At 55.5% G+C, this 24,633-nt stretch overlaps 2 protein-coding genes across 2 annotated transcripts in view; both read right to left on the bottom strand.

Moving 5' to 3' along the window:
* ZNF385C (zinc finger protein 385C) overlaps nt 1–17,406 on the bottom strand; it is a 57,986-nt gene extending 40,580 nt beyond the window's left edge. Inside the window, exons 1-2 of the mRNA XM_006776646.2 lie at nt 17,396–17,406; nt 8,511–8,562 (exon numbers count right to left, since the gene is read on the bottom strand). Of these exons, the coding sequence (XP_006776709.2) occupies nt 8,511–8,562 (52 nt within the window). The 5' untranslated portion in view covers nt 17,396–17,406. The remainder of the gene's footprint in view (nt 1–8,510; nt 8,563–17,395) is intronic.
* Nucleotides 17,407–19,735: 2,329 nt separating this feature from the next.
* DHX58 (DEXH-box helicase 58) overlaps nt 19,736–24,633 on the bottom strand; it is a 7,912-nt gene continuing 3,014 nt past the window's right edge. The window contains exons 7-13 of the mRNA XM_006776643.2: nt 24,429–24,620; nt 23,504–23,757; nt 22,865–23,014; nt 22,610–22,771; nt 21,701–21,891; nt 20,837–20,933; nt 19,736–20,337 (exon numbers count right to left, since the gene is read on the bottom strand). Coding sequence (XP_006776706.1) covers nt 20,152–20,337; nt 20,837–20,933; nt 21,701–21,891; nt 22,610–22,771; nt 22,865–23,014; nt 23,504–23,757; nt 24,429–24,620 — 1,232 coding nt within the window. The 3' untranslated portion in view covers nt 19,736–20,151. The remainder of the gene's footprint in view (nt 20,338–20,836; nt 20,934–21,700; nt 21,892–22,609; nt 22,772–22,864; nt 23,015–23,503; nt 23,758–24,428; nt 24,621–24,633) is intronic.

Genomic DNA, 24,633 nt, shown 5'->3' with positions numbered 1-24,633 from the left:
CCCGGGGAGGAGGGCGAGGGGTCGGGAGGGCTCTGCCTGCGCAAATGGCCGGGCCCACTGGAGACTTTCTTGCTACGGCTGGCCCGTCAGGCCGGAGCGCCCTTCAGCTTCCCAGGGGTCTCAGACTCAGGGAGGGGGACCCCAAAGTGGCCACCTATCCCCGGCCTCCTGCGACCTCCCGCACCCCCGGCGAGAGGCCCGTGTTTGGGGAAAAGCGCGGAGAGGAGGAAGCTGGCATTCACGGAGCACCTACTGGGTGCCAAGAGGGATCACGTTCAATCCTCATAACTGCTCTGCTGGGACTGGTTTGATCCCCATTTTACGGACCAGGAAATGAAAGACTGGGGACGCAGGTAACTGAGCCAAGTCGCACCGGGAAGGAGCGCCAAATGGGAGACCGGACTGGTCCTAGGATCCCCTTCTGGAGCGCAGGGGAGACGGCCAGAGGGCCTGCTGGGCGGGCCCTGTGTGCCTGGGGTTCATTTATTTCATTTCATTTTATTTTTGTTAATCCTCGCCTGGGGATTTTTTTTACATTGTTTTGTTTCGTTTCAAGAGAGTGGAAGGGAGGGAGCGGGAGAGAGAGAAAGAGAGAGATAATTGTGAGAGACACACCTGCCACCCAGGTATATGCCCTTGACCGGGAATCGAACCTGAGACCCATCCAGCCACACTAGTCAGGGCCAGAGTTCATTTCTGATCCCTCCCAAGGAACCAGCGGACAGTGGGTCTGGGGCACAACGCAGGAGCACAGAGCCAAGCAGGGGAGGGAAGGAGGTAGGGCTGGTGGCATGGCCTCAGAGAGCTCTGCCTCTTTCCATGATTGGGAGCAGCAAGAAAGGAGTCCTGCCCTAACCCGCCCGGCTCCGTGGATAGAGCGTCGCCTGCGACTGAAGGGTGCTGGGTTTGATTCCGGTCAAGGGCATGTTCCTTGGTTGTGGGCTCAATCCCCAGTAGGGGGCGTGCAGGAGGCAGCTAACCGATGTTTCTCATTCATGTTTCTAGCTCTCTATCCCTCTCCCTTCCTCTCTATAAAAAATCAATAAAATATATTTTTTAAAAAAGAAAGAAAGGAAGTCCCCGCCCTAGCCAGTTTGGCTCAGTGGATAGAACATTGGCCTGCAAACTGAAGAGTCCCAGGTTTGATTCCAGTCAAGAGCATGTACCTCAGTTGCAGGCTTGACACCTGGCCCTGGTCAGGCATGTGTAGGGGCAACCAATCGATGTGCCTCTCACATCGATGTTTCTTTCTCTTTCACTTTCTCTCTCTCTCTCTCTCTCTCTTTCTCTCTCTCTCTTTCCCCCCCTTCCACTCTCTCTAAAAATCAATGGAAAAATATCCTCAGGTAAGGTTAAAAAAAAAAGTGAGTCCCCAAGAAAGGGGACAGAAATGGCTCCTGTATGCAAAGGAGAAGTATCTGTGCTGCTCACCCACCTCATGCTCCAGCACGCCTCCCACGACCACGCAGGCTAGAGAGGAGGTCCTTGGGGGAGACATCACGTGCCTGGACACGTACCTGTCTCCCTCAGGGCCTTTATTTCCCAGGAATCTGAAGCACCAGCATAAAGCTTGGTGTTTACCTAATGGACGCTTGCTAAATAGTTGTCGAATGAATGCAGGAACTCACTTCCACTCTAAAAGTAAATCCACATTACATTGTACACTACTGCCCAGCCGGTGTGGCTCAATGGTTGAGCGCTCACCTATGAACTAAGAGGTCATGAGTTTGATTCTTGGTCAGAGCACATGCCTGGGTAGTGGGCTCAATCCCTAATGTGGGGTGTGCAGGAGGCAGCCAATTAATGGTTCTCTGTCATCATTGATGTTTCTCTCTCTCTCTCTCTCCCTCTCCCTTCCTCTCTGAAATCAATAAAAAAGTATATGAGAAATTGTACCCTACACATGGGTGAATGGAATGGTATGTGATTTATATCTTAACAAAGCACTTACTAAAAATAAATAAATAAATCCAGGGGGAGGATGACCGTCATGGCACACCAGGTGTAAGCTGCCATCCGCAGCACACCCATCGCCGAACCTGATCCAGTCACACGCCACATCCTGTCTGTCCGTGCAGAACTGCAGTTGCTCAGACTTGGAAGGGATCTTAGAGGTCATACTGTCCTTTTCGTAATTTGTCCCTCACAAGCGACCCTCTGGCCTCTGCTTGAACATGACAATGACAGGGAGCTCACTGCCTCCCGAGACAGTCGCTCCATTGTTGGATATTCCCGATGACAGAAACGCCATTACTAGGGGGGGCCGAGAGCCGCTTTCTTGGAATGCCTTGCACTGGCTCCAGATCTGCTCCCTGGTCATTTGGAAAAAGTACACCCCACTTTCCGCAGCCAGCTGAAAACCACTGGCTGCTTCTTTCTACGAGGTCTCTTCTCCAGCTAAAGAGACCCATTTCCCTCAACTATTCATTCTTCCCCGTCTCCTGGAGGAAGGCCCTCCCATGTGCTCCCAGGGAACCTCGTGTGGGTCCCTAACACTGCACTTAACATACTGTATTGAACTCTCTCCCAAACGCTGCCCTGGACACCCCACTGCACCGAGTGGGTTAACTCTGCGCTTCATTCACTCCATTCTGCCCAGTACCTTGCATGGTGACCAACTGACCTAAACTAAGCAACTTAATAAAAATGTGTTGAGCCCCAGCTAGTTCAACTCAGTGGATAGAGCATGGGCCTGCAGAATTTATTCCAATCAAGGGCACATGTCCAGGAGTCAGCCGATCAGTGATTCTCTCTCATCATTGATGTTTCCATCTCTCTCTCCCTTCCTCTCTCTGAAATTGATATAAATATATATATTTTTAAAAATGTGTTGACTAAATGGTTTCTAGGTGTTTCATTATTCCAGTCACATCCTTCTAAACGTATTTAAGCTTTCAATATTCTCCTTAGAACAGAAAAAAGAATCACTTCCCCTCATCCTCAACACTGCCCTCTATCAAGGCTGCCCACTCCTTTTCTGCACTATTGAGTCAGCTCTATATAGAGATGGGGTCCATGAAACACCCCGCATCTATTTTCATGTAATATGCTGGCTAGTTAAGCGCCCCCATCTAGTTGCCAAGAGAGTGATTTCTTGAACTGGGAGCACCAGGCCTTAAGTCAGGCCTGCTGGCTCTCCCGTTCTGCCCGGCCTGTCAGAATCAGTCAGCGGGCCACAGGTGCCAGCTCAGTGCCACCACAAAGACGTGGCTTCACCTAGATACCTAGGAAAAACACACTCCTAAACTCAAGCCCTGCTCACAGTCCAAACACGGCCCTTAGTTGTGGGGCGTCTGTATTCCAGGCCCTTCCCATCCTTTCCATACCTTTATTGATCCCTTTTATCCTCCCAATAGCCCTGAAAAGCTGGTATTTCTCTCCTCATTTTGAAGATAAGAAAAGGGAGGCTCAGAGAAGTTAGTTTATTTGCCCTAGGACACACAGCTGGAAAGGGGAAGTGTTGAACCTCATTTGTCTGACTCCGAACTCTGGGCTCTCTTTCCTCTATGTCCTGGTGCCTCTAAAGACCTTATCCCAATATGACCTGTGATGATGATGATGATGATGGTGATGATGATGACGATTTTGCTCTAAAGGTGGGGTGAGGAGGAAGAAAACAGAAAACCTCTTCAGAGTAATGAGAGCTGGATGAGCCAGGCAGTGTTGGTGCCCCCTGGCACACCTACCACTTGTTCAAGGAGGGATTCAGGCCCCTGGTTATTGCCCTCCCCCTGACCAGGAAGTAACCCTTTAAATAAAGTCACAATAAAGTCACAGAGTCTCTAGTTAGACCACTCAGTTGCCCAGTCTCATCCTGTTATCTCCCTTCCTCTGTTTTGTCTGTGGTGAATTCCCACCCAGCCTGGCAACCAGTACATACTGCTGGGTCTGAGGAATGGAATGTGGGCATGAGAAATGGAATGGGCTGTGTGACCTTAGGCAAGTTACTTTCCCTCTCTGAGCTTCAGTTTCCTTATCTGTAAAATGGGGCAATTAATACACAACATCACTGAGGGTGATGTGAGCTCATCCCTGACACAACGTGTGCCCACTTGGTAACACAGGCATCATTAATGAGGGTTTGTGTCTCTGCTTTGGGGTCGGACACTGAAGCTCAGAGAGATGAAGGGACTTCGCAACCCACTTTACCAGCTTGGAAGTGGCCCGTACAGAACAAGCACCCGGGTGAGCTTGAACCCGGCCCTCTTTCCTGCCCTGTGGTGCCTTTCCTGAGTGTCATTTCTACTACAAAGATGAGATGGTTCATTAATCGTTCACACTAATAACACCAAGGGCTGACTGAGCTGAGGCAAAGCCTTGTAGCCAAGGGGCTCAGGCAAGAAGCCGTAGACCCCTGACCGGCCAGCAGCGTCTGTTCTTCTCGTTGCCTGGACTGGGGTGCAGCGACATCGTAATTCTGAGCCCCTGGGTTCCCGGCAGGTGGGAGAAGCCCCAGACTTGGGTTGGCCTGCCCTGTCCATCGTGGGTTCTTCCTGTTCCCCCTGAAAGGGCAGAATCCCTGATGGTTTGAACAAGTCCACCGCGCTCCCTCCCCCTTGGGCCAGCCGTTTGCCTCCTAAAATAGCCCAGAGCCACCATGTGCCCAGGGTGGCTCCCCACCCATTGCAAATCCCCCTGAAATTAAATCCCCATCCTGCCCCAAGCAGCACGGCACCACCTCCTGCGGCCTGAGCCCTGGGGCTGGCCAGGCTCCTCCCAGTGGAAAAACTGTCACAGTTGTCCTTCATGGTGACCGAGACATAAATCCCCAAATAATGAGACAGGCGCTCGGGACACAGAACCAGACACGGTGCTAATTGGTGGACTTTGGGCGGGCGGGGTGTGGAGACAATAGCAACAGGCCCGGGTTTCCCACTGGTCAAATGGGGTGGGGGCATGATGACTTCCTGTACCCCTTGCCTGGGTGGATGCTGACGCCCTCTGAGTGGCCTCACACCCAGACTCCTCAGCGGCCCTTTTCTAGAACAGGAACGTCTCAGATGTAAAAGGGAAGGTTGGGGTCTCCCGGTCAGGTCTTGAAGCAGGGAGGCCCTACTTTATCATCTTGGCCCCGATCTAGAAACACCTTCTTTCCACTACAACGAACCAAAAGCAAACCCAGGGGCAGTCCTTCCTAGCATGCGTGAGGATGGATGGGAGCGAGGGGGCTGGAGAGCCCAGCACAGTCTCCCGCTCCTCATGTGAGGCTGGTGATGAATTCTTGGATGGACCCGAGGTCCTCGGTTTGCAGTAATCAGGACGAGATTATCACATTAAACTTTAAAAGTCTTTGCCCAAAAAGAAACAGCAGCAGCTGACACCCTTGACTCCCCTGACTTTGCGGCCGTCACCCTCTCCTGGACCACAGCCAGATGAGCTCCCGACATCGGCCACGAGGGGGCGCCACCTCCCCGGGGTAGAGGCAGGGGGCTGGAGGGGATGACCTCCGCCCCCCAGGCCCAGGCTGCTTCTGCATTGCAGCGAGTTGGGAGCGGGAGGAGCCAGGAAGAGGATGAGTGTGTGTCTGTCTGTGAGAGGAATTTGGGGGCCTCGTGAGTAACACGGAACCATCAAACATGCACTTACATTACAACTGTGCCATCCTAACCTGTGACTGCGAACACGCCCCTTTTCTCCACACCTGTTCCCTGTCCGTGAACTGGGGATATGATAACAACAACAGCTCCCCTGACCCCAGGCTGACAGCTGAGGAGAGTAAATGAGACAACATGTAGCCCAGCCAGTGTGGCTCAGTGGTTGAGCACCGACCTATGAACCAGGAGGTCATGGTTTAATTCCCAGGTGGGGCACATGTCCAGGTTGTGGACTCACTTCCTAGTGGGGGGTGTGCAGAGGCAGCCGATCAATGATTCTCTCTCATCATTGATGTTTCTATCTCTCTCTCCTCCCTTCCTCTGTGAAATCAATAAAAACATATTTAAAAAATAAGAACATGTATAGCAAATGCCCTGCAAGCTGTAAAGCCACTGTGATGTGAGGGATGGCACTGTCAGCTCCAGCAGGAGGGACTGGGGTCAGGCTGCAGGACGATCTTCCTCTCAGCTGTGCTTTGAAACTAATGGGGCAAAAAGAAAAGGGAGACAAATGGGCCTGGGGCAAACCCCCAAAACCTTACCAAGGATCCCCTTCCCAACCCAGGGTGTCCATCCCATGCCCAGACTGAACCCCCTCTCCTGCCCATCATCTTGCCCCCGCCACTGCCAGCACATCCCCAATCTGTGTGTTTGTTGCCAGTGCAACAGAAATGATTTCAACCTCCTCACCCAGCTTGGCAGAGCCCCCTGGGTAGTGTAGGACAGCTAGGACACACGCGGCTGGCAACCGGGGTGTCCACGGCAAGGGTGGCGCCCTCCCCAGAATATTAGATGCCATAGCAGCAGCCTAGAAGGTAGTCAGATTACCGAGGGGACTGCCCCATGGAAGGATGGGGAGGACTGAGGGCCAGGGGGTCCTCACTGTGACCTTGGCTACCTCCCTTCTTACTTAAAGAGCTGCATTCAGAAGAGGCTGGGAGAGGCCCTGACTACCAGCCAGGATCAACCCTGTGGAAATTAAGATCTTTGAGTCTCTCTGACCCACCCTTCATTTCCTGACGCTTTTACTAAGTTAGTTTGTCCAGCGGAATCCTCCCACCCCTACCCACCCCGCTGGACTTGGGGTCCTTTCCCCTTCCTCAGTGTGAGAAACTGACCCTAACCCACCCTGGCCGCAGAAGGATGGAGGCAGGAGGAGGCTGAGGGTGACCTTGAGAATCCAGGGTCGCCTCGGGCAGGAGGGAGGGAAGAGCCTCCAAGCACACTGGCTGTGGGAGACGGTGGGGTGGCCACAGTCCCCCTTGCTGGACGGGGAGCAACGGCGACCACATCAAGGAGTCCGCCCCTCAAACGGGCCCAGCCGGGGAAGGCACAGCCCTTGCAGGCCATGAAGGAGGCCTTTCAAAACCGACTGCGAGGTTCCAAGAAACACCCCAAGGACGGGCTGTTTCCACATGGCCCAGGCCCCGCAGGCCCGCTGTCCAGCCTCCAGACCGCTCAGCGGCCTCCCACAGCAGGGCTGCTCCAGGGGCTTGGCTGGGAGGCAGCTCGGGCCCAGGATGGAGCCTGGGCTCGGGAGCCGTCAGACCTTGGGCTTCGCCTCTCTGATCCGTAAGACGGGCCCAGGAGCATCTGTCTCACGGGGCTGTTAGAAGAATGAACAGACAATAGAGGGAGGGTGTCTCCCCTTGCGGCTGGCACAGATAAACTCACCGAATAAACATTTGTTGGGTATCTACCATGTGCCAGGCCCTCCATGCTATGCCAGGGGACCCAGCAGTGAACAAGGGTCACGAGGGACCCTCATGGAGCCGGCGATCTAGGGGGGACGGGCACACTGATAGCAGGTAAACACACAAGGTCAACGAGGACGAGTGGCCACGGAAGACCTCTCTGAGGAGGGGGAAGTTCAGCACAGACCTGCCACAGGAAGGACAGGCTGCCTGACGGTCCTCAACCATGGCTGCTCTCCGGAATCTCCTGGGCCCCTCCTCGAGGATTCTGGCAGGATTAGTCTCAGGCTTTTCAATTCCACCAGGTGATGTGCAAAGAGCGAGAGCCCCCACGCCCGCAGGACTCCCAAGAGGGGGGTCCGGTGAGCCTCACCTGGGGAGCTTGTCAGGCATCCTGGGATGGACCCCACCCCAGGGGTTTGGATTCAGAGGTGGGGTGAGGCCCAGCGTCTACCTTCTTCACAAGCTCCCAGGAGATTCTGAAGAGTGGACAGGTCTAGGGACATGAGTAGGACAGCACATTCCGGCTCAGACACCTCCCCAGCCCTGGTCCAGGCCACGCCCACCAGGGCCACCTGCTGCTTCAGTGCCCTGTCCCCCCTCACAGCCCCCAGGCTGGGAAGCCCTGCCTCCTTTCTCCGCAGTCAAGTCCTGCGTATGCGCCCAGGGCCAGGCTTATCACGAATTCCGAAGGTCCCCATGTGTGGGCTTGGACTCTTTTTCCACCACCCTCAGCCCCTTGGCTGAGCCCCCTGCCCATCTGTCCCAGGTCCATGTTTCCAGTCTGACCAGACCCTGGGCTCCCAGGGGTCAGGCTGGCTCCTCCAAGTACGTGGCACAAAAGCCTGGCACCCCAAGGGTATGACTCATCATTGCTGAAGGAATACCAAATCTGCCCCAGCCTCCCCTGGGCACAGCTGCTCGTGGGCCAAAGACCAAAGACGCCAGGCTTGTGACCTGCTCCTTGAGATCCCAGCTCCACCCCCTTCTCCTGCCCTGGGCCCTGGGTCTCCTGTCCCCGGACTCCTCTCCCTCCCACTGGCTCCTAGCCCTGCCCTAGAGACCAGGCCCTGGGATGAGAGACAAGGCAGATGCCTGCAGCGTACCCTCCAGCCCCCGCTAAAGAACCAGCCCCGCTTCAGGTGCCTGGCCTAAGGTCCACCCGCCCCTTCCTTTCTGAAACACCACAGAGTACCCATACTTCCCCAGGCTCACATCCTACCTCTGCCACTTCCTGTGGGACCTTGGCCACCTCCGTGCCTCAGTTTCCCCATCTGTAAAATAAGGATAAATGGTACCTCTCTTAGAGGGTCGTTACAGGGATTACATGAGTCAATAATTATAAAGTGCTGAGCAAGGTACCTGCAACCAAGGTACCTTCCCTCGACCGAAATCGAACCCGAGATTACCAAGGTAATCACTGTGTGTTTGTTAAATAATGTTAACAGATACACGATCCTAGGAAGGCGATGCTTTATAGTCAGTCAACCCAGGGCGTCCTGATGACCCACCAGCATCTGGAGGCTGGGATTAAGATTCCATTTACAGGTGAGGAGACTGAAGGTCAAGGAGAGGAAGTGACCTGGCCCAGCCGACACCCAAATCTCAGGTCTGTGTCACCTCAAGCCTTCTCTCAAGTACCCCCAGGCCCATCTCCCTCACTCCCCAGGCACCTCGCCGGCCCAGGTGGGCTCCGTGCCCTGCACACGTTGACAGAGGCCTCTTTGTGCCCCTGCCCCGGGCCACACCCTGAGCTCGGAGCCAGGGGCCGAACAAGCACCCTGTGTCTGGGCGTGTTTCACTGCCAGCTCTGCGGCCGCCCTGGCTGCTCCGGCCACGTGCTCCAGGTGGGCAGATCCAAGGGCCACCCCCACCCCCCCACCCTCAGCAGGGCATCCCTGACCCACGGCCACATTCAGTCAGGAGACAGGCTGGGAGGGAGCCCCAAGGAAAACACCCCACCCCCACCCCCGTTCTGAGTCTCCGCCCTGTGCAAACTCCAGGGGCCAGAGTCTGAGGTGTCTGGGCCTTGGAGGAAGGCAGGGGCAGGAGCTGCGGGTGGGGCATGACACTGAGGTCACTCTGGGCCTGTGAAGAGGGCCGTGCTGGGATCCTGGGGAGTGGGACAGGAATCGCCTCGGCCTTCTACCTCCCTAATACTTCTTCAGTCCACTCACTTCTCTTGACCATCTGCATTGGCAGAACAGCCTCCTCTCTGGCCTCCCTGCCTCCACTTCTCCACTTCCTGCCCTCCCAGTCTGCTCTGCACGGGGCCAGAGGAGCCGACATTTACAAAAAGCAAATCTGATGGTGTCACTGTCCTGCCTAAGCCTTGGGAAGGCTTCTCCTGTGCTTTCAGAGAATCCCATCCCAACCTTCTTTCCCTCCCAACCGGCCCCTTCTATCAGATCCTTCTCCGGATTCGCTGAGAAATGAATACAGCTCTCCACCTAAGGATATTACTGGTAGAAGGCACACTGACAATGGTTAGAACTGGATACAAGGAAATTTGTTATTGACTAATTGTTATGGACAGAAGAATCCAACCTTGCCCACAAATCTTTTTTAAAATGCAAACTTTAGCACTAGCCAGTTTGGCTCAGTGGTTAGAGTGTCGGCCTGTGGACTGAAGGGTCTCGGGTTCGATTTCGGTCGAGGGAAGGTACCTTGGTTGCAGGCTCGATCCCTGGCCCCCCTCAGGGTATGTGCGGCAGGCAGCCAATCGATGTGTCTCTCTCACATTGATGTTTCTCTCTTCTGTCTCTCCCTCTCCCTTCCACTCTCTCTAAAAATCAATGGGAAAAATATCCCTGGGTGAGGATTAACAAAACTGGAGTGTCTGCCAGTTGCACATGACAGAGACCAGGCTCAGGAACCTTCGATTGATGCCAAATTGATTGATGAATCAACTCTCGGCAGCAAAATTTATACAGAATTGATGCTGGTGGAAATAATTTCCATAAAATTAAAATGGAATGGGGGGGGGGGGAATCTGTTTAACTGTCCCATAGGAAAAAAATGGGGAAATCTGATCAAGAAATTAAGTTGGATGAATAGTGCTGAAACTGGGAAACACTTTCTCCCCCCTTCTTTATTGAACTTATTGGGGTGACACTGGTTAACAAAATTATACAGGGTTCAGGTGCACAACTCTACAAAACACATCTGTACACTGTGTGTTCACCACCCCAAGTCCAGGCTCCTTCCACCACCATGTATCCCCCCTACACCCTCCTCCACCTCAGGAAAACACTTTCTAAAAAAGTCCCCAGTGTTGGTATGTTTTGGTTTCAAATGTTTGCATTCAAAACATCCCTGGGGTCAAAACGTCCAGGTCAGAATATCCCGCGCGCCTGCTCTGTTTTTGCGCCACTCCCTCCCTTGCCTATGACACTCAGCCACACTGGGCTCTTTCTCTCCGGGAGCACAGCAAGCGCTCCCTCACCTCCCAGCGTTCTCAGAAACTGTGCTGCCCAGACCACGCCTCCCCTCCTGGCTCCTCTCTCCTCAGGGCTGATGCTGAAATACTGCCCACGGGAGAGGCCTTCCCTCATTGCCCTCCTTGGGGAGACTTCCCTCCTGTCTCCTTGTATTCTTTCTTTTTAAAAAAAATTAATAAATATATATATATTATTGATTTCAGAGAGGAAGGGAAAGGGGGAGAGAGATAGAAACATCAGTGATGAGAGAGAACCATTGATTGGCTGCCTCCCGCATGCCCCAACTGGGGATTGAACCCACAACCCAGGCATGTGCCCTGTCCCGGAATCAAACTGTGACCACCTGCTTCATGGGTTGGCGCTCAACCACTGAGCCATGCCGGCCGGACTCCTTGTATTTTTTCTTATTCACCCTTATTCCTCCTTGAATTCCCAGGGCAAGGCCTACCAAATATAACACATAGTAGGTGCTCAATAAATCTTTGTTGAATGAATAAATAAATCAGGGTGAGGTGCAGGAGAATGGGGTGGGGCTTACAAGGCCCCTGAGAGAAAAGGGACGGGTGCAGACACATCCGTCTACCTTTCGCTCCCCCTTACTCATGACAGCAAGTTCCAGGGGAGCTCATGTCAGCAGGAGAGAAGAGAGGAGACACTACTAGTCCTGCTTCACTTCTGCCCCTTGCCCAGCTTCCCAAGGTCCAGGCCCATATGCCAACTGGCCAGCTGCCCCCCCTCCCCTCCCCCAGGGCCTGGCTCCCACATTTGGCTGCTGGCCAGGCTATTTGGGGAAGCTTCCTGATCCCCTCTTTGGCCTCTCCACCTCCACATCTCATCCTGTAGCCTGGGAATAGCTGTCCCAGCCTCAACCTAGGGACAGCCTCATTCCTTATTAGCACCCAAATGGTTGAAACCATCTCTAAAAGCTTCTCGTGTCCCTCTCCCCTCAGGAAGCTGCTAACTAGGACAGCAGCTCCCAGAACGAGGTCACAGAATGGACCTGCTCCTACACTCCCTTCCCAGCCAGAAACACAAGGGGGGACAGGAATCTCCATTGCAGGCCCATGAAGATGGAGGAGACATGGGTGAGGGGGAGATGCAGGGAGAACCAAGAAATGGTTGCAGCCTGGAGCTCTGTGTGGCCAAGGAGCAGCTAGCTCTGTCCCGAAAGGAGGCCCGGCTGTGGGGAGCGAGGAGACCTGGGTTTGAGTCCAGACTCTGCCCGAATGGGGATTTAAAAAATATATATATTTTTTTAATTAATTTCAGAGAGGGAGGGAGGAAGGGAGAGAGAGAAGCATCAATGATGAGAGAGAATCATTGATTGGCTGCCTCCTACATGCCCCCCACTGGGAATTGGTACCCTGACCAGGAATCAAACCGTGACCTCCTGGTTCATAGGTTGACGATGTTAAACCACAAGCTGCGCCCGAAGGGGGATTTTGTTTCCTATCCAGAGCTCACAGGGCAGGATGAGAGAGTTCTGTAAAAGTACAGCACCATACAAAATCCGGGGCTGGAAAGACCATTGGGGTCCCAGGGAGACAATTCTGGGATGGATTCTGGGAGGGGCCCCAAACTCCTGAGGGGATCATTCCTGTGCTGAAGTCTCTCTATCGCTGGTTCAAGCCTCGGCCAGTGAGAGGTGGGCAGACTTCTCCCCCATTCTGGAGGCCACACCCCATGTGTTCCTCTTTGGGATCCCCCAGCAAACCTAAGGGTCCCAGTTCTCAGCACCTCCCTGGACATTTTCCCTCCCCGCGGCCAGGGACGAGGCTGTGTGTGCAGGGGTGTGTCTCGGATCCCCTTGTCCTGCCTGTGCAGCAGCTGGCGTCAGAGATCGGGATTGTCAAACCTGAGATCAGGAGGGCAGAGGAGTCTGGGGTTTGGGGATGCAGGAGGGGCAGGCGGGGGCCCTGGGGAGGGCAGTGAGGGCAGTGGGAGCATGGCGGGGTCCGGCCTGGCCTCCTGCCTAGGCATCTGAAGTGGGGTGAAGTATCACGAGGGGCGATCTCCACCCCACCCAAGGAAACCTTAATCAAACAAACAGCCAACACAGCCTCTCCTGTGTGAGAAGCCATGGCAGTGAGGCAGGCCCGTGGCCATGGGGAGGCCCAGGGGAGGGCAGGGGGCTGTTTGAACAGGCCCCAAGGCCCAGGGGCAGTTGGCGGAAATGTTTGGAACAGGGTGGGGAGCCCGGTGGTTTGGAGCAGGAAACTGGGGCCTGGGGTGGGTGCGTTGAGCTTGGCTGCTTCGAGGAAAAAGAAAAGTGTCAGTTCAGCCCCACTCAGGTCAACACCTCTTCTGCTGGGGTTCCAAGTTCCCGACACCCTTCCCCGGCTCAGAGTCAATCAGATCAACCAGCCAGACAGGGGTTCTCTCCCCCGTCACCCTGAAGCCCCAGCCCCACTCCGGCCACAAGTCCCTGGGCCTTGTCACTGAAGAACAACATTTCAGAGTCTAGAGCCAAAACCCCCAAGATCTCAAGTTCTCAGCAGAGGAGCTGCGGGAGAGGGACCAGCATCAGCCCGCTCCACTCCGCTGTCCTCCCCACTCCGTGCCGGGCCCTGGAGGCGCCCAGAGTGATGCGGCCCCTCCCTCGGGGGCTTTGCCACCTTCCTCTACCCTCAGACACTTGGCTCTCCTATTCCCCCCGAGAGGAAGACTCCGAGCGTCAGACAGGGAGAGAACAGACACCCAGACTCAGAGGCAGAGGTGAGAGAGGTACAGACAGAACCATGGACACGGAAAGACGGCTGGAGGGATGCCATACCGTCAGAGACAGAGCTGAGAGACAGGAGGGGGCGAGGAAGTAAGTGTGTGTGTGTGTGTGTGTGTGTGTGTGTGTCTGACAGAAGTGCAGAAACACACACAGAAAATCAGAGACAGGCAGACAGAGACACACATACAGAGAAAAAGGAAGAGAAAGACAGACAGAAAAACAGAGACTCCGAGACCGGGAGAGAGGAGAGACAAACAGAATGACAGGCACAGGAGCCGGGGAAGGACTGAGCCCGGGGCACAGCGGAGGCGGGGACAGGCACACAGGCTGGGGCAGAGCGGCTCACGGAGCTGCCCGGGGACAGAGGGGCTGGGAGAGGCTCAGCCCCTCAGACACCCTCTGCGAGACTTGGGGGAGCAGAAGTGCCAAACGTGGGGCCTGGGTGGGGTTGGCAGGGAGTCCCTTCTGTCCCCAACACCGAACCCCTGCGGGCACCTGGCTCCCGACCACTGGAGCTGGCGGGTCACCCAAGGTAAATGAAAAGTCACCCAGGGGGGAGCTTGAGCCTGCGACGGTGGCGAAGGCTCAGGAGTCTGCATAGCGCAGGTGCAGGCTGGGTCGGCGGCGGTTCCATTCCCAGGTTGCCCTTGAAGCGGTGTTCTGGATGGACGACTGGAGGCAACAACATCTGCGAGTGTCGGTGGCATGCAAACCTGCGTGTGTGTCTGAGTGTGAGTGTCGTGTGTGTGCACGTTTAGGTGTGTGTGTGTCCAGTAAGCACTTCACAGCCCTCATGAGGCCCAGGTGGCAGGTATGGTCCCCAAACAGCCCAGTTGGAAAGGAGGGAGTGAGTCAGAGATGGCCATGCAAAGGCCGCACGCACGTCTCTCTCTTCTGAACAGACGGCGTGTCCAGCTGCCCCCGGGCACTCAGCGACCGTCCAAGACCAACATGCCCTTCATTTCCTCCAGGAATGAGTCCCACCGCCTGGCCAGCTTGCCCCCACCTTCCTTCCCACTGAAGCCCAAGAGGCAAACTATCAGGAGGACCCACATGACAGACACACGGCCCCCTCCCTGGCCACAGGCCCAGCCCCCTCTGAGGGCAGCTGGAGGGATGGTGGGCCCGGCCCTGATCTCCCCTGAGTCTAACTCCCATTCCTCCTGTCGCTGTGGCCTCATTTAGCTCCCTCCTTGCTCCCTGGTCCAGCGAGCGCCCACACCCTCCCCACACTCAGGAGATAAGCAGCCCCTCTCCTGCTCGCTTTTCCCTCTGAAGCATCACAGGACATTAGGAAATAAATTGTCCCAATTTTGGGTGGAGAATGAGGTCAGGAGGCCCACGGGGGGACCGCTTGTTGGTGGCAGCTGACAGTCTTCATTTCACCTTGAAACTCACTCCTGGCCCAGGGAAGGTGTCTCCTCAGCCCAGCTTTACAGGAGCACGGCTATGTCGGGGGACAGCCAGCAGGAAGGGGATTCACCAAAGAGCAGCGCCGTCGGTCACAGGCGCTGCAGGCCCACCCCTAATATTTGCAGGCCGTGGGGCAAGGGGACCTGTTGGGGGCCCCCACACACATGTCTAACTATTTAAACGTTATAAGCCAAGCAAACACACTGTTCATTCAAATATGTTTTCATAACGACATGGAAAACCAGGTTCCCTTTCGGATCTGCTGACTCCGGGAGTTCTGCAGGAGGACAGTGCCGTGGAGGGAGAGACAGCTGCCTCCCACGCTGGCCCCGGCCATCGCTCCCTTCCTACTGCCGGCTCCTTTCTGCCCTACGGGACCCACATGCACGTATGTGGACACCCAGCTCCACAGCCTAGCTCCATCTTCATGCCCTGCACACAGCTGTCCCTCGGCTGTCCCCAGGGGTCCCTCCGGTCTGCGGTGCACACCTGCCCTGAGAACAGGCCCAGGGCAGAGCCTAGATGGGCTGGGAGCAAGCGGACCGTCTAGGCAGGGGCCTCCAGAGTCACAGGTATGGGGACTGTGGTCTTGAAGGTAGCGAACAGGTTCTTCCCCTTGGCCCTGCTGATTCCTCACCCCACAGGGAGGGCAGTGGCCAGGGCAGTGTCCAGTTAGGGCACAGGCACCTCTCCCTTGCCTAGGGTTAACGGTGCTCACTAGATCCACCCTTCCCTAGCAGCCTCCGGACCTCTGGCCAGGGACTGAAGCTGTCCTTCCACTGGAGGGCTGCTGGGATGATCCCCAAGCAGAGCTTTCAGTAACTTCTATTGTTTATTTTCTTGGAAAAAGAGCAGCTTGATCCCCACTTGTGGATTTCTGGAGGTGGGGACGGCAGGGAGTGATGACAAGAGGGCATTTTTTCAGTTGGGTGTCAGCCAGTGTGTTCCTAAGTGGGCTCCTGCTGCCACTGGCCCCTGCCCTGCTGGGGTCCCTCTCCTTACTCTGGAGACAAAAACAGGGCAACTACGAGATGAGGAGGTGAGGGGTCCCGGGCAGCCCAGACGGGTCCAGAAGAGACCCAGGAGCCAGCAGGGGCGAGGGCTGGTGGAATAGTGGTGATGAAGGGCATGGCTCTTACTGGCCAAGTTTAAAAAAAACTTTCTACCCCCACCCCCTGCAGATCGGCTTTGCTGTCCTACACACGAGGGGACACTCACACTGGCTGAGCCCTCACCAGGCGCCAGGCACTGTGCTAAGCGCCCTACGGGCATATTCTCACTTAATCCTTGCAGCCACCCTATGAGGTGGGTTCTATTATTATCCCCATTTTACAGGTGGGGAAGCAAACTCATAGAGGGTGAATAACCTGCACGAGGTCACACAGCAGGTAGAGGTGACAGCACTCCTTCCAGTCTAACTGACCCCCAGGCCCCCACTGTTTCCACTGTAGCACATCGCCGCCCAGAAGCAAGAAGCTGGAAGAAGGGATGAAGGTCAGATATAAGGAAGAACTTTCTGACAGTGACTGTGTGTGGTGGGAGGCGACAGTGGAACAGGGAGATTAGACACTGGAAGCCCGCCCACTTAAGCTGGGATGTTGGTCTGCCTGTAGGTTTGTGACGGTCACCGAGGCCCTGGCTGGATCCATGGCAGTATCCTGACCTGCCTCTGCTCTACCCCAACCCAGCACCAAGGCCCAAAGTCCAACTCTCCTTTGTGGCTCCGAGCATCCCATCTGAGCTGTCAGCTCAGGACCGCCTCTTCTAGGAAGCCTTCCGTGAGGTTCTGAGAGGCAGGATCCCTCGCCTACAGCCCAAATCCCACCAAGGGTGCCAATGCATCCCGTGTCTGCAGGAAGGGCCCGTTCTGCGATCACCTCCCCACCCTGGCTCTGAGACACGGACACAGAAAACATCGAATCAGCCCCCAGGCCCCTAGGTCCCCCAGGCCATCCGGACGACCCCTGCTCCCACACCCCCCTTCACCCCCTCACCCCTCACCCCTTACCCGCGCATGTCTGTACCCAGGAGTAAAGAGGTGGCGCAGGTGCCCTGGAGCTCGTCAGAAAACCCAGCTCAGCTGTGCTATGTTCTATGTGCCTCGGCTCTTACCTCATTCGCACATAGAACAGAAGCCAATTGGGTCACCCCCATCGCTAAGTGGGGGCGATAGGATGCTGCGAAGGGGTGAGGCATGGGGCCCGCTAGGCAGAGGTTCCTTACCCGGAGCCCCGCAGTCACGAACCCCAACCTGCTCTCCTCCAGGAAACTGTGCCCAAAGCCCAGCTCTGCCTTTTCCCGTCCATCGGAGGCGGCCCTGGCATCAGGGATGAGCAGCCAGGAGCCCCTAAACTTCCCCCGAGTTTAGCCCCACCCGCTAGGTGCAGCGCGCCGGCGCCCAGAGCCCATGGGGATGTCCTCACTGCCCCTTGGGGTCCCCCGGTTTGGAGACGAGGGCACCGGACACGTGTCCGGGGCTGCCCTGTTCTCCCGCGCTGGCCTCGAGGTCCTCAGCCCGCGGCGCTGACTTACCTGCGGGGCGGAGAGGATTAATGATGTGTCATGACTACAGTGCATCTCTTCTGGGGGCTGAGGAGTTAGCATGCCTGCGTCCTGGGGACCCCAGGAAATGCCCCCCTCGGGCGGCCTTGCCCCGGAGGCTGTGGCTCCCTAGGAAGACCCCTCACACGAAGAAGAAAGGCCGGGAACCCCTCCTAGCCCGAGTTCCCCCTTCCAACCGAGCTCGGAAAGCGGTCCCAGTGGTAAGGTGGGAGAGATCTTGACGCTCCCTCCAAGTCAGGGTCCCCCATCCAGGGGCTCAGGCCACTGAGGGAACCACTAGGTGCCCTGGGCATCTGTATCCTCGGTCCATCTCTCCCTGCGACAGCCCCCCCCACCCCCCCTCCAGTGCCAGCTCAGGTCCCTCAGCTGTCACTGTTTAGCCCTGGAATGACAGGCGCCCGTACTCCGTGCGTCCAGCTGCATTCAAGGCCGTGGAGCTTAGCACCCCTGGGCTCCGCCCCCTCCCTCTGCCCCTCTGTCGCTAATTTTATTGACCTGTAAAAGGCATGTTGCTGGCAGGGGCGATGACAACTGAAGGTGAAGTGGGAGCGGATGGGCCGAAGGGACCCAGGGAGGTGGAGATGGGACAGGAGGGAGAAGGGTGACTCTGGGAGCCAGAACCCGGAGGAAGGGCCCTGGGAAGGGAGGGTGCACTCTCTTAGCGGGATGGAAACCAAAAAGCCTAGAACTGGGCTCTTAGCTCTCAGCCAGAGAAGAGGGGGGCTGAAGAAAGAAGATACTGGAGAAGGGAGAGGTTTTTTTTTTTCATCTACCCTGAGGCAGGACCAAGGATGTAGTAGGAGAGGTTAGATGGCAGGAAGGACTGCCATGCTGCTCTCAAATCTCAAATCTCTGCCCTAGCCCCCTCCCTTCCTCTTGAAGGTGACTCCTGCCTGCTGGGCCTCTTCCTACAGAAATAGCCCTTTCCCTGAAGAATCAACCTAGATCTTGCCTTTCTTTCCTTCTTGTTAAAATGAGAACAGAAAATTTAGGCCTTTATAACTTTCCCCACTCCCATGCCTACCCCTCAAAACCTTTGGGCCTCTGCCAAGCGCAGGGGGAGATGACCTGGGGGTTCGGGGGAGATGGGGCATTGGGGTTAGAAGCTTTCATGAGGGGGCGGGGGCAGGAAGGCCTCACTATTTTGATGACGCTCAAATTTAGACTCCTGATGCTCTCTCCAAATAAGGTTACAAGATAACCAAAAAGAGGGGTGTTTAAAAAAAAACACCTTTAACCTTCAAAATATACCACAAAGCAGATTGTGGATGGGGAATGAAAGAGGGAGGGATTATAATGGGCCCGAGGAAAGTTTTCAGGGTGATGGCTATGTTCATTATCTTGATTGTGGAAGAGCATACATACATTACAATTTATCAAATTAAACACTATAAATATGTAGTTTATTTTGTCAATTATGCCTCCACAAATCTGTGTTTAAAATACTGCAGTTTCACCCAGCTGGCGTGGCTCAGTGGTTGAGCATCAACCTATGAACCAGGAGGTCATGGTTTGATTCCTGGTCAGGGCACAGGCCTGGATTGCGGGCTCGATCCCCAGTGTGGTGTGCAGGAGGCAGCCAATCAATGATTCTTTCTCATCATTGATGTCTCTCTCTCTCTCTCACTCTCCCTCCCTTCCTCTCTGAAATCAATAAAAATATATTTTTAAAAATACTACACATTTTCTACACCATTTTTCTATTTATTTTTAATTTATGGGGAGCCTCAAAAAAAAAAAAAAAAAAAAAGAATGTCAAAGGCCAGGGGAAACTTCGGTGATTCCTAGTATGTAGTTCCCTTAATTCATGGAGGATTTGTTCCAAGATTCCCAGTAGATGCCTGAAGCCATAGATAGTACCAAACCCTACATATACTATGTTTTGTCCTATACATACACACCTATGATAAAGTTTAATTTACAAATTAGGCACAGTAAGAGATTAACAACTAATAATAGAACAATTATAACATATGCTATACTACATTATGTAAATGTAGTCTCTCTCAAGCTATCTTATTGTATAGTACTCACCTTCTATGATACGAGATGATTCAAGGCCTGTGTGATGAGATTAACTGAGGTTAATGACGTTGGCATTGTCACGTAGTGTTGGGCTACTATAAGGGTTATGCAAACACAAGCACTGTGAAACCTGGGCAGATGACCTGACGACCCAGATGGCTAAGTGACCACCAGGCCGATAGCATAGACTGCATGGATGCACCAGACAAAGGGATGATTCATGTCCCAGGTGGGACCAAGCAGGATGGCATGAAATTTTATCACGTTACTCAGAATGGTGCACAATTTAAAACCTATAAAACGTTTATTTCTGGAATTTTCCATTTAATATGTGGACCGCAGTTAATTGGGAGTAACAGACTACAAAAGCGAAAGCATGGATAAGGGGGCACCGCTGTCCAGTGTGCCCATTCTGCCTCAGTTCTACCCCCACGCCACTCCCACTCCATCTAGTGTGTAGACGTGTCTGTGTGGGTGTAAGGGGGGCCGGTGGATGAGCTGTGGCCCTTCAGCTGCTTCCTCGATGTGGGAGTTGAAGTCAGTCTGGGCACCTGGGGTTCCTCGGTGGCTGGTCAGCAGGCCCCAGAGCTGGTGGCTCCTGCAAGGAGGGACCTGCACCGACTTTGCTCAGGAAAGATGCTGGCTGCTGCGGATTCTCCTGCCCCCTACAGCTTGATCTGGGTACTGCAGCGACAAGATGCTCAGTCCACGGAGAGTTCTGACAGGGCCTGGGCACAGTGCAGCACGTAGTCGAAGTCAGGCACCAGGAAGGGCACGGAGGACCACTTCTTGGCCTGGATCCGTCCCCGCGGTGTCTGCAGCAGCATGGCGCGGACTTTGAGCGCTGGCAGCTTCACCGACTTGTAGATCATCTGCAGCCCCCAGAGCTGGGGGTGGGACAGAGACGGGGCCTCAGTTGCAGGCACCATCCCTGGCCTCAGTTGGGGCATGTGGGAAGCAACCAATCGATGTGTCTCTCACATCACTGTGCCTCTCTCTCTCTCTCTCTCTTTCTCTCTCTCTCTCCCTCCCTCTCTCTCTCTCTCTCCCCCTTCCTTCCACTTTCTCTAAAAAAAGAGTCATTGATATCCTCCAGTGAGGATTAACAACAACAACAAACATTGATCTGTCTATCCTCTGACCTGGCTTCTCTCCCCAAGTTAGAGTCTCTGGATGCGGGGCTTATGTCTCCTCCCTCAGACAGCGCTATCGCCCTCATCACGCTGTGGGCTCCCTGAGAAGGGGCTGGACCACTCTCTTCAGACTGGGGGCTCCTTGGGCAGGGCTGTCTCCCCCACCCCAGGGAGGGCACCCTGGTGGCAGAGGCTGGGCTTTCAGAATTAGGGCTTCTAAAGACGGGGCTGAGGGCCATGGCCCAGCACTTACTTCCCCACAGTTCTTGCAGCTAATGACACCCCCGGGCACCCAGTCCTTGAAGACTCTGTCGATAGCCACAGGCTTCTCAGAGACATTGTAGTAGATCCTAGGAAGAAATGGGAGTGGCCACAGACCTCATGTTGTGCCGGGCCGTGGGCTGCCTGCCTGTCAAGAGGCACAGAGACTTCGACACGCTCAGCCTGTGCTGCCTCCATCCCACTCCCTCTGCCCAAGTTCAGGCCTCAGCACCACCCATGTGTGAAGACCATGGGCACAGTGGCCTGGCACACAGTAGGCGCCTAATGAATACTTCCTTAACGAATGAACAAATGGAGGATGGGGGAAGGCTACCCTGGGCTGCCTGCCTGTCAAGAGGCACAGAGACTTCGACACGCTCAGCCTGTGCTGCCTCCATCCCACTCCCTCTGCCCAAGTTCAGGCCTCAGCACCACCCATGTGTGAAGACCATGGGCACAGTGGCCTGGCACACAGTAGGCGCCTAATGAATACTTCCTTAACGAATGAACAAATGGAGGATGGGGGAAGGCTACCCGCTAGGGGGCAGAGGATGAGGGGATGGCTCAGGGACCACCAGCCCCTCTGGATGTCTTCAGAGTACGTAGGACCAGGGGGCCACTGTGTGGCCCCTCAGCATTTGGCGTCCTGAATGCCAGCCTCTTGCTCAACCACATAGTGGCTGTGGGAGCTTGGGCAAGTCGCTGAGGCTCTCGGAGCCTCTATTTTCTCACCTGTGAAATGGGGTGGTGATAAAACCTGCAAACTTGGTACCTGTTCAAATGCTCTTTAACCTCCCAAACTCTTAATGCACCCCACTCTTCCTCTCATCCAGACAGCCCCTTCCACAGGTCTCACGAGAAGTTGGGGTTCACGTTGACGTGGTGGGTGCCCTCCACTTTCCGCAGGTCGCTCCCGTGGCCCACGGCCACCATGCAGTTGACACAGAGGAGCTGCACGTGCTCCGCCGGGAACTGCTGCTGCCGACTCTTCTTCTGGGCCGCCTGGGCCGCCCGCCTGAGCAGGGCTTCCCGCTGCAGATGCCGGATCTGGGGGTGGGAGGGGACAGCGGGCATGGCTGGGGCCCAAGAGACCGGATCTCAAAAATGCTCCCAGAGGGACAAAGGGCTCCCAAGGACCTGAGATGGATCGTTGGTACACAGAGGGACTTTCCTCAGCCCTCTCTGGAGCCTTCAGAACAGCTCAGTGGAGAAAGTAACACTGGGTGGGGCGGCAACCCAGGGAGCGAGGCAAGCTTGCCCACTGAATCTTCACCCCATGGTGGAGGATTTTGTGCAAAGTTGCTCCTTTGAATCTAACATGAGGTCCCATCAATAATTCCGCTGGGACAACAGGAGTAAACAGGGACTATGCTGTGCGAGGCTGGACAATGGTGGCTCCACCTCAGGGGACTGAGTTAAGTCCGGGATCTGCGCTTATTTGGGGCATGTCTTTGGCTCCCCTCTGCTTGGCTCCAGAAGGGCTGTGAGGCGGCTCTCACAGATACACAAAGTATTGGGTGGTGACGATACATTAAAAGCCCTGGACAAGGCCTATTCCCAAGGCATTTTGAAGATCTAACCATTGTCTCCCTGGCAACCCCATCCTTGGCCTCTACCCTTCCCTGGATTCAGACCTTCACCAGGTGGGCCAACTCAGCCCCCAGGGGAAGGGGGAACATGGGTGTGAATGTGTTTGCCTCAGAGACCTTCCAGGCAGACTGCCCACAGCCCTCCTCCCCACAGGGCACACAGACCGCCCACAGACCTTGGCCTGGTACTCAGCCTGGTCCATCTCCTGCACAGCAGCCACTGCCCGCTCCATCAGAGCCTCGAGTACCTCGTTGGTCTGCTCCCGCCGCAATTCCCGGCTGCCCTGGGTGGCCACGAATGAGTATACACTCTGATCGGCCCGGGCACGACCCCTTGCCTGGGGAGGGAGGTAAGAGAGGGAGGGGCCTGAGTGGGGCTGGGTTCCCATATAGGATCCTCTGGGGACTGTTGAGTGGGGTGGTTTGGGCACCTGGACCATGGAGATCTCGTTGGTCAGGAGCCCATAGCGCACAATCACATTGCACTGGGGGATATCCAGTCCCTCTTCTGCCACACTCGTGGCCACCAGGAGGTTCAGGGTACCATCCCGGAACTTACGGATCACTTCTTGCTGTTCCCTCTGGGGTTGGGGGAGGAGAAAGAGGATGGTATATGAGGTGCTTCCGGCCTACCCTCTTACAAGCCCAGTCACCCCTGGTTCAGCCCTTTTATTCAAAATCTTGGCCCCTTTTCTGAGGGACCCTGAGTCTCCATCTCTACCTCCAAGTACCCCCAGGATCTTGCCCATTTTTCCAGGTGAGCATCTAACCCCTCTCACCCCTGGGGATTCCCACGGGTCCCTGCCCCTGCACTCTAGGAGCTCTCAAGGGACCCCAGGCCCCTGATCCTCTGTCCTGATGACATCACTCACCTCTACCCTGTAGACCTCCTTGTCTCTGCCTCTCTGCCCTGAGACCGCAGAATGGGAAACCCTTCAGCCCTGGGGATCTCAGTGTTCATCTCCCTTCTCAGCTCCGCCCCCTACCCCAGGTTCTCTGTGCTGAAGACTCCCCTTCTCTTCTCCCCTAGGGAATTCCCCAGCCTCAGGCGCTTTCCCCAAAGCCCCCACCTGGGTCATATGGGTGGTCTGGCTGCTGTTCCCAGCCCCGATCAGCAGCTGGGCCCTGATGTCCACAGTCCGTAGACCCGGCTGCTGCTTGAGCCAGAGCAGGAGGGAGTGAGCGCTCTGGCGGGTGCGGGTGAAGATGATGCCCCGGGGGCTGCCGGGACTCCCAAACTGATTCTGCAGGATCTGTTCCAGCATCTCCAGTTTGGGGTTCTCCGGGCCACGAGTTGCCAGGAGGGCCAGCTCATTCTTGTGGTCTGCCGGAAAAGCCCAAAATCAGAGGCACAGGTCTCAGGCTTGGAGGTGGGCTGGACAGGAGGGCGGGGGCTCACAGGGATGAGATTGCAGGAATCCGGAGGGGGCCTGGGGTTACCTGCTCCTGCCTGATTGCCCCTGAGCAGCACCAAGAACACATGTAAAAACACCCTCTGCCTGCCCAGCCTCAAGGCCAGCCACACTTACACCCGGGGTACAGTCTAGGTGCTCCTTATCCAGCACCCCTCTTCAACCCTGCTACCAGGATGACCCTTGACCTTTTCATGTAACCCAGGACTGACTCAACCTCCGGTCTGTTCAGCAAGATCCTTGCCCCTCGCCTGTGCTGAGGCCTCTAGTCTTAAATTTCGCCCTCTGGCCACCTCATTTCCCCAGTTTAAAGGTACCATACACACTCCACTTAAAGGGAAGAGTCCCAGTGAAATGATTTTCAAAAAATATTTGTCAATAACGAAACTAGTTTTTACATCTACGGAGACCTTCACAAATGAGGACACACCTCTTTTGTCATATCCACAGCCTTGACTTTTGGTTAGAAAAACAGGACCCCCAGACCTCTTGTTGGCACCTTCCCAACTTGTTGGAGCCGAGCCCGGCCTGGCTGGCCACTGCCCTCTAGCCCAGGTCCAACCCCCTTCCCCAGGAGCCTCACCATCAAACAGAGCCAGCAGCCGGCGCTCAGCTCGCAGGACCTGGGTCTTGGTGGCTCGCTCCTTGTCGTAGAAATCGCGCAGCGTGTCCAGGGCGTCCACGGCGCGGACCGTGTCGTGGATGAGCAGCGCGTCGTTGTAGCGCCGCAGGTGAAGCGCATACGCTCGCCGCTCCATGAGCCCGGCCTCTGCCGCTGCCCGCAGGGG

Source organism: Myotis davidii, unplaced genomic scaffold, assembly GCF_000327345.1.
Source record: "Myotis davidii unplaced genomic scaffold, ASM32734v1 scaffold69, whole genome shotgun sequence".
NCBI lineage: Eukaryota > Metazoa > Chordata > Mammalia > Chiroptera > Vespertilionidae > Myotis > Myotis davidii.
This window is presented reverse-complemented; position numbering and strand designations above follow the sequence as displayed.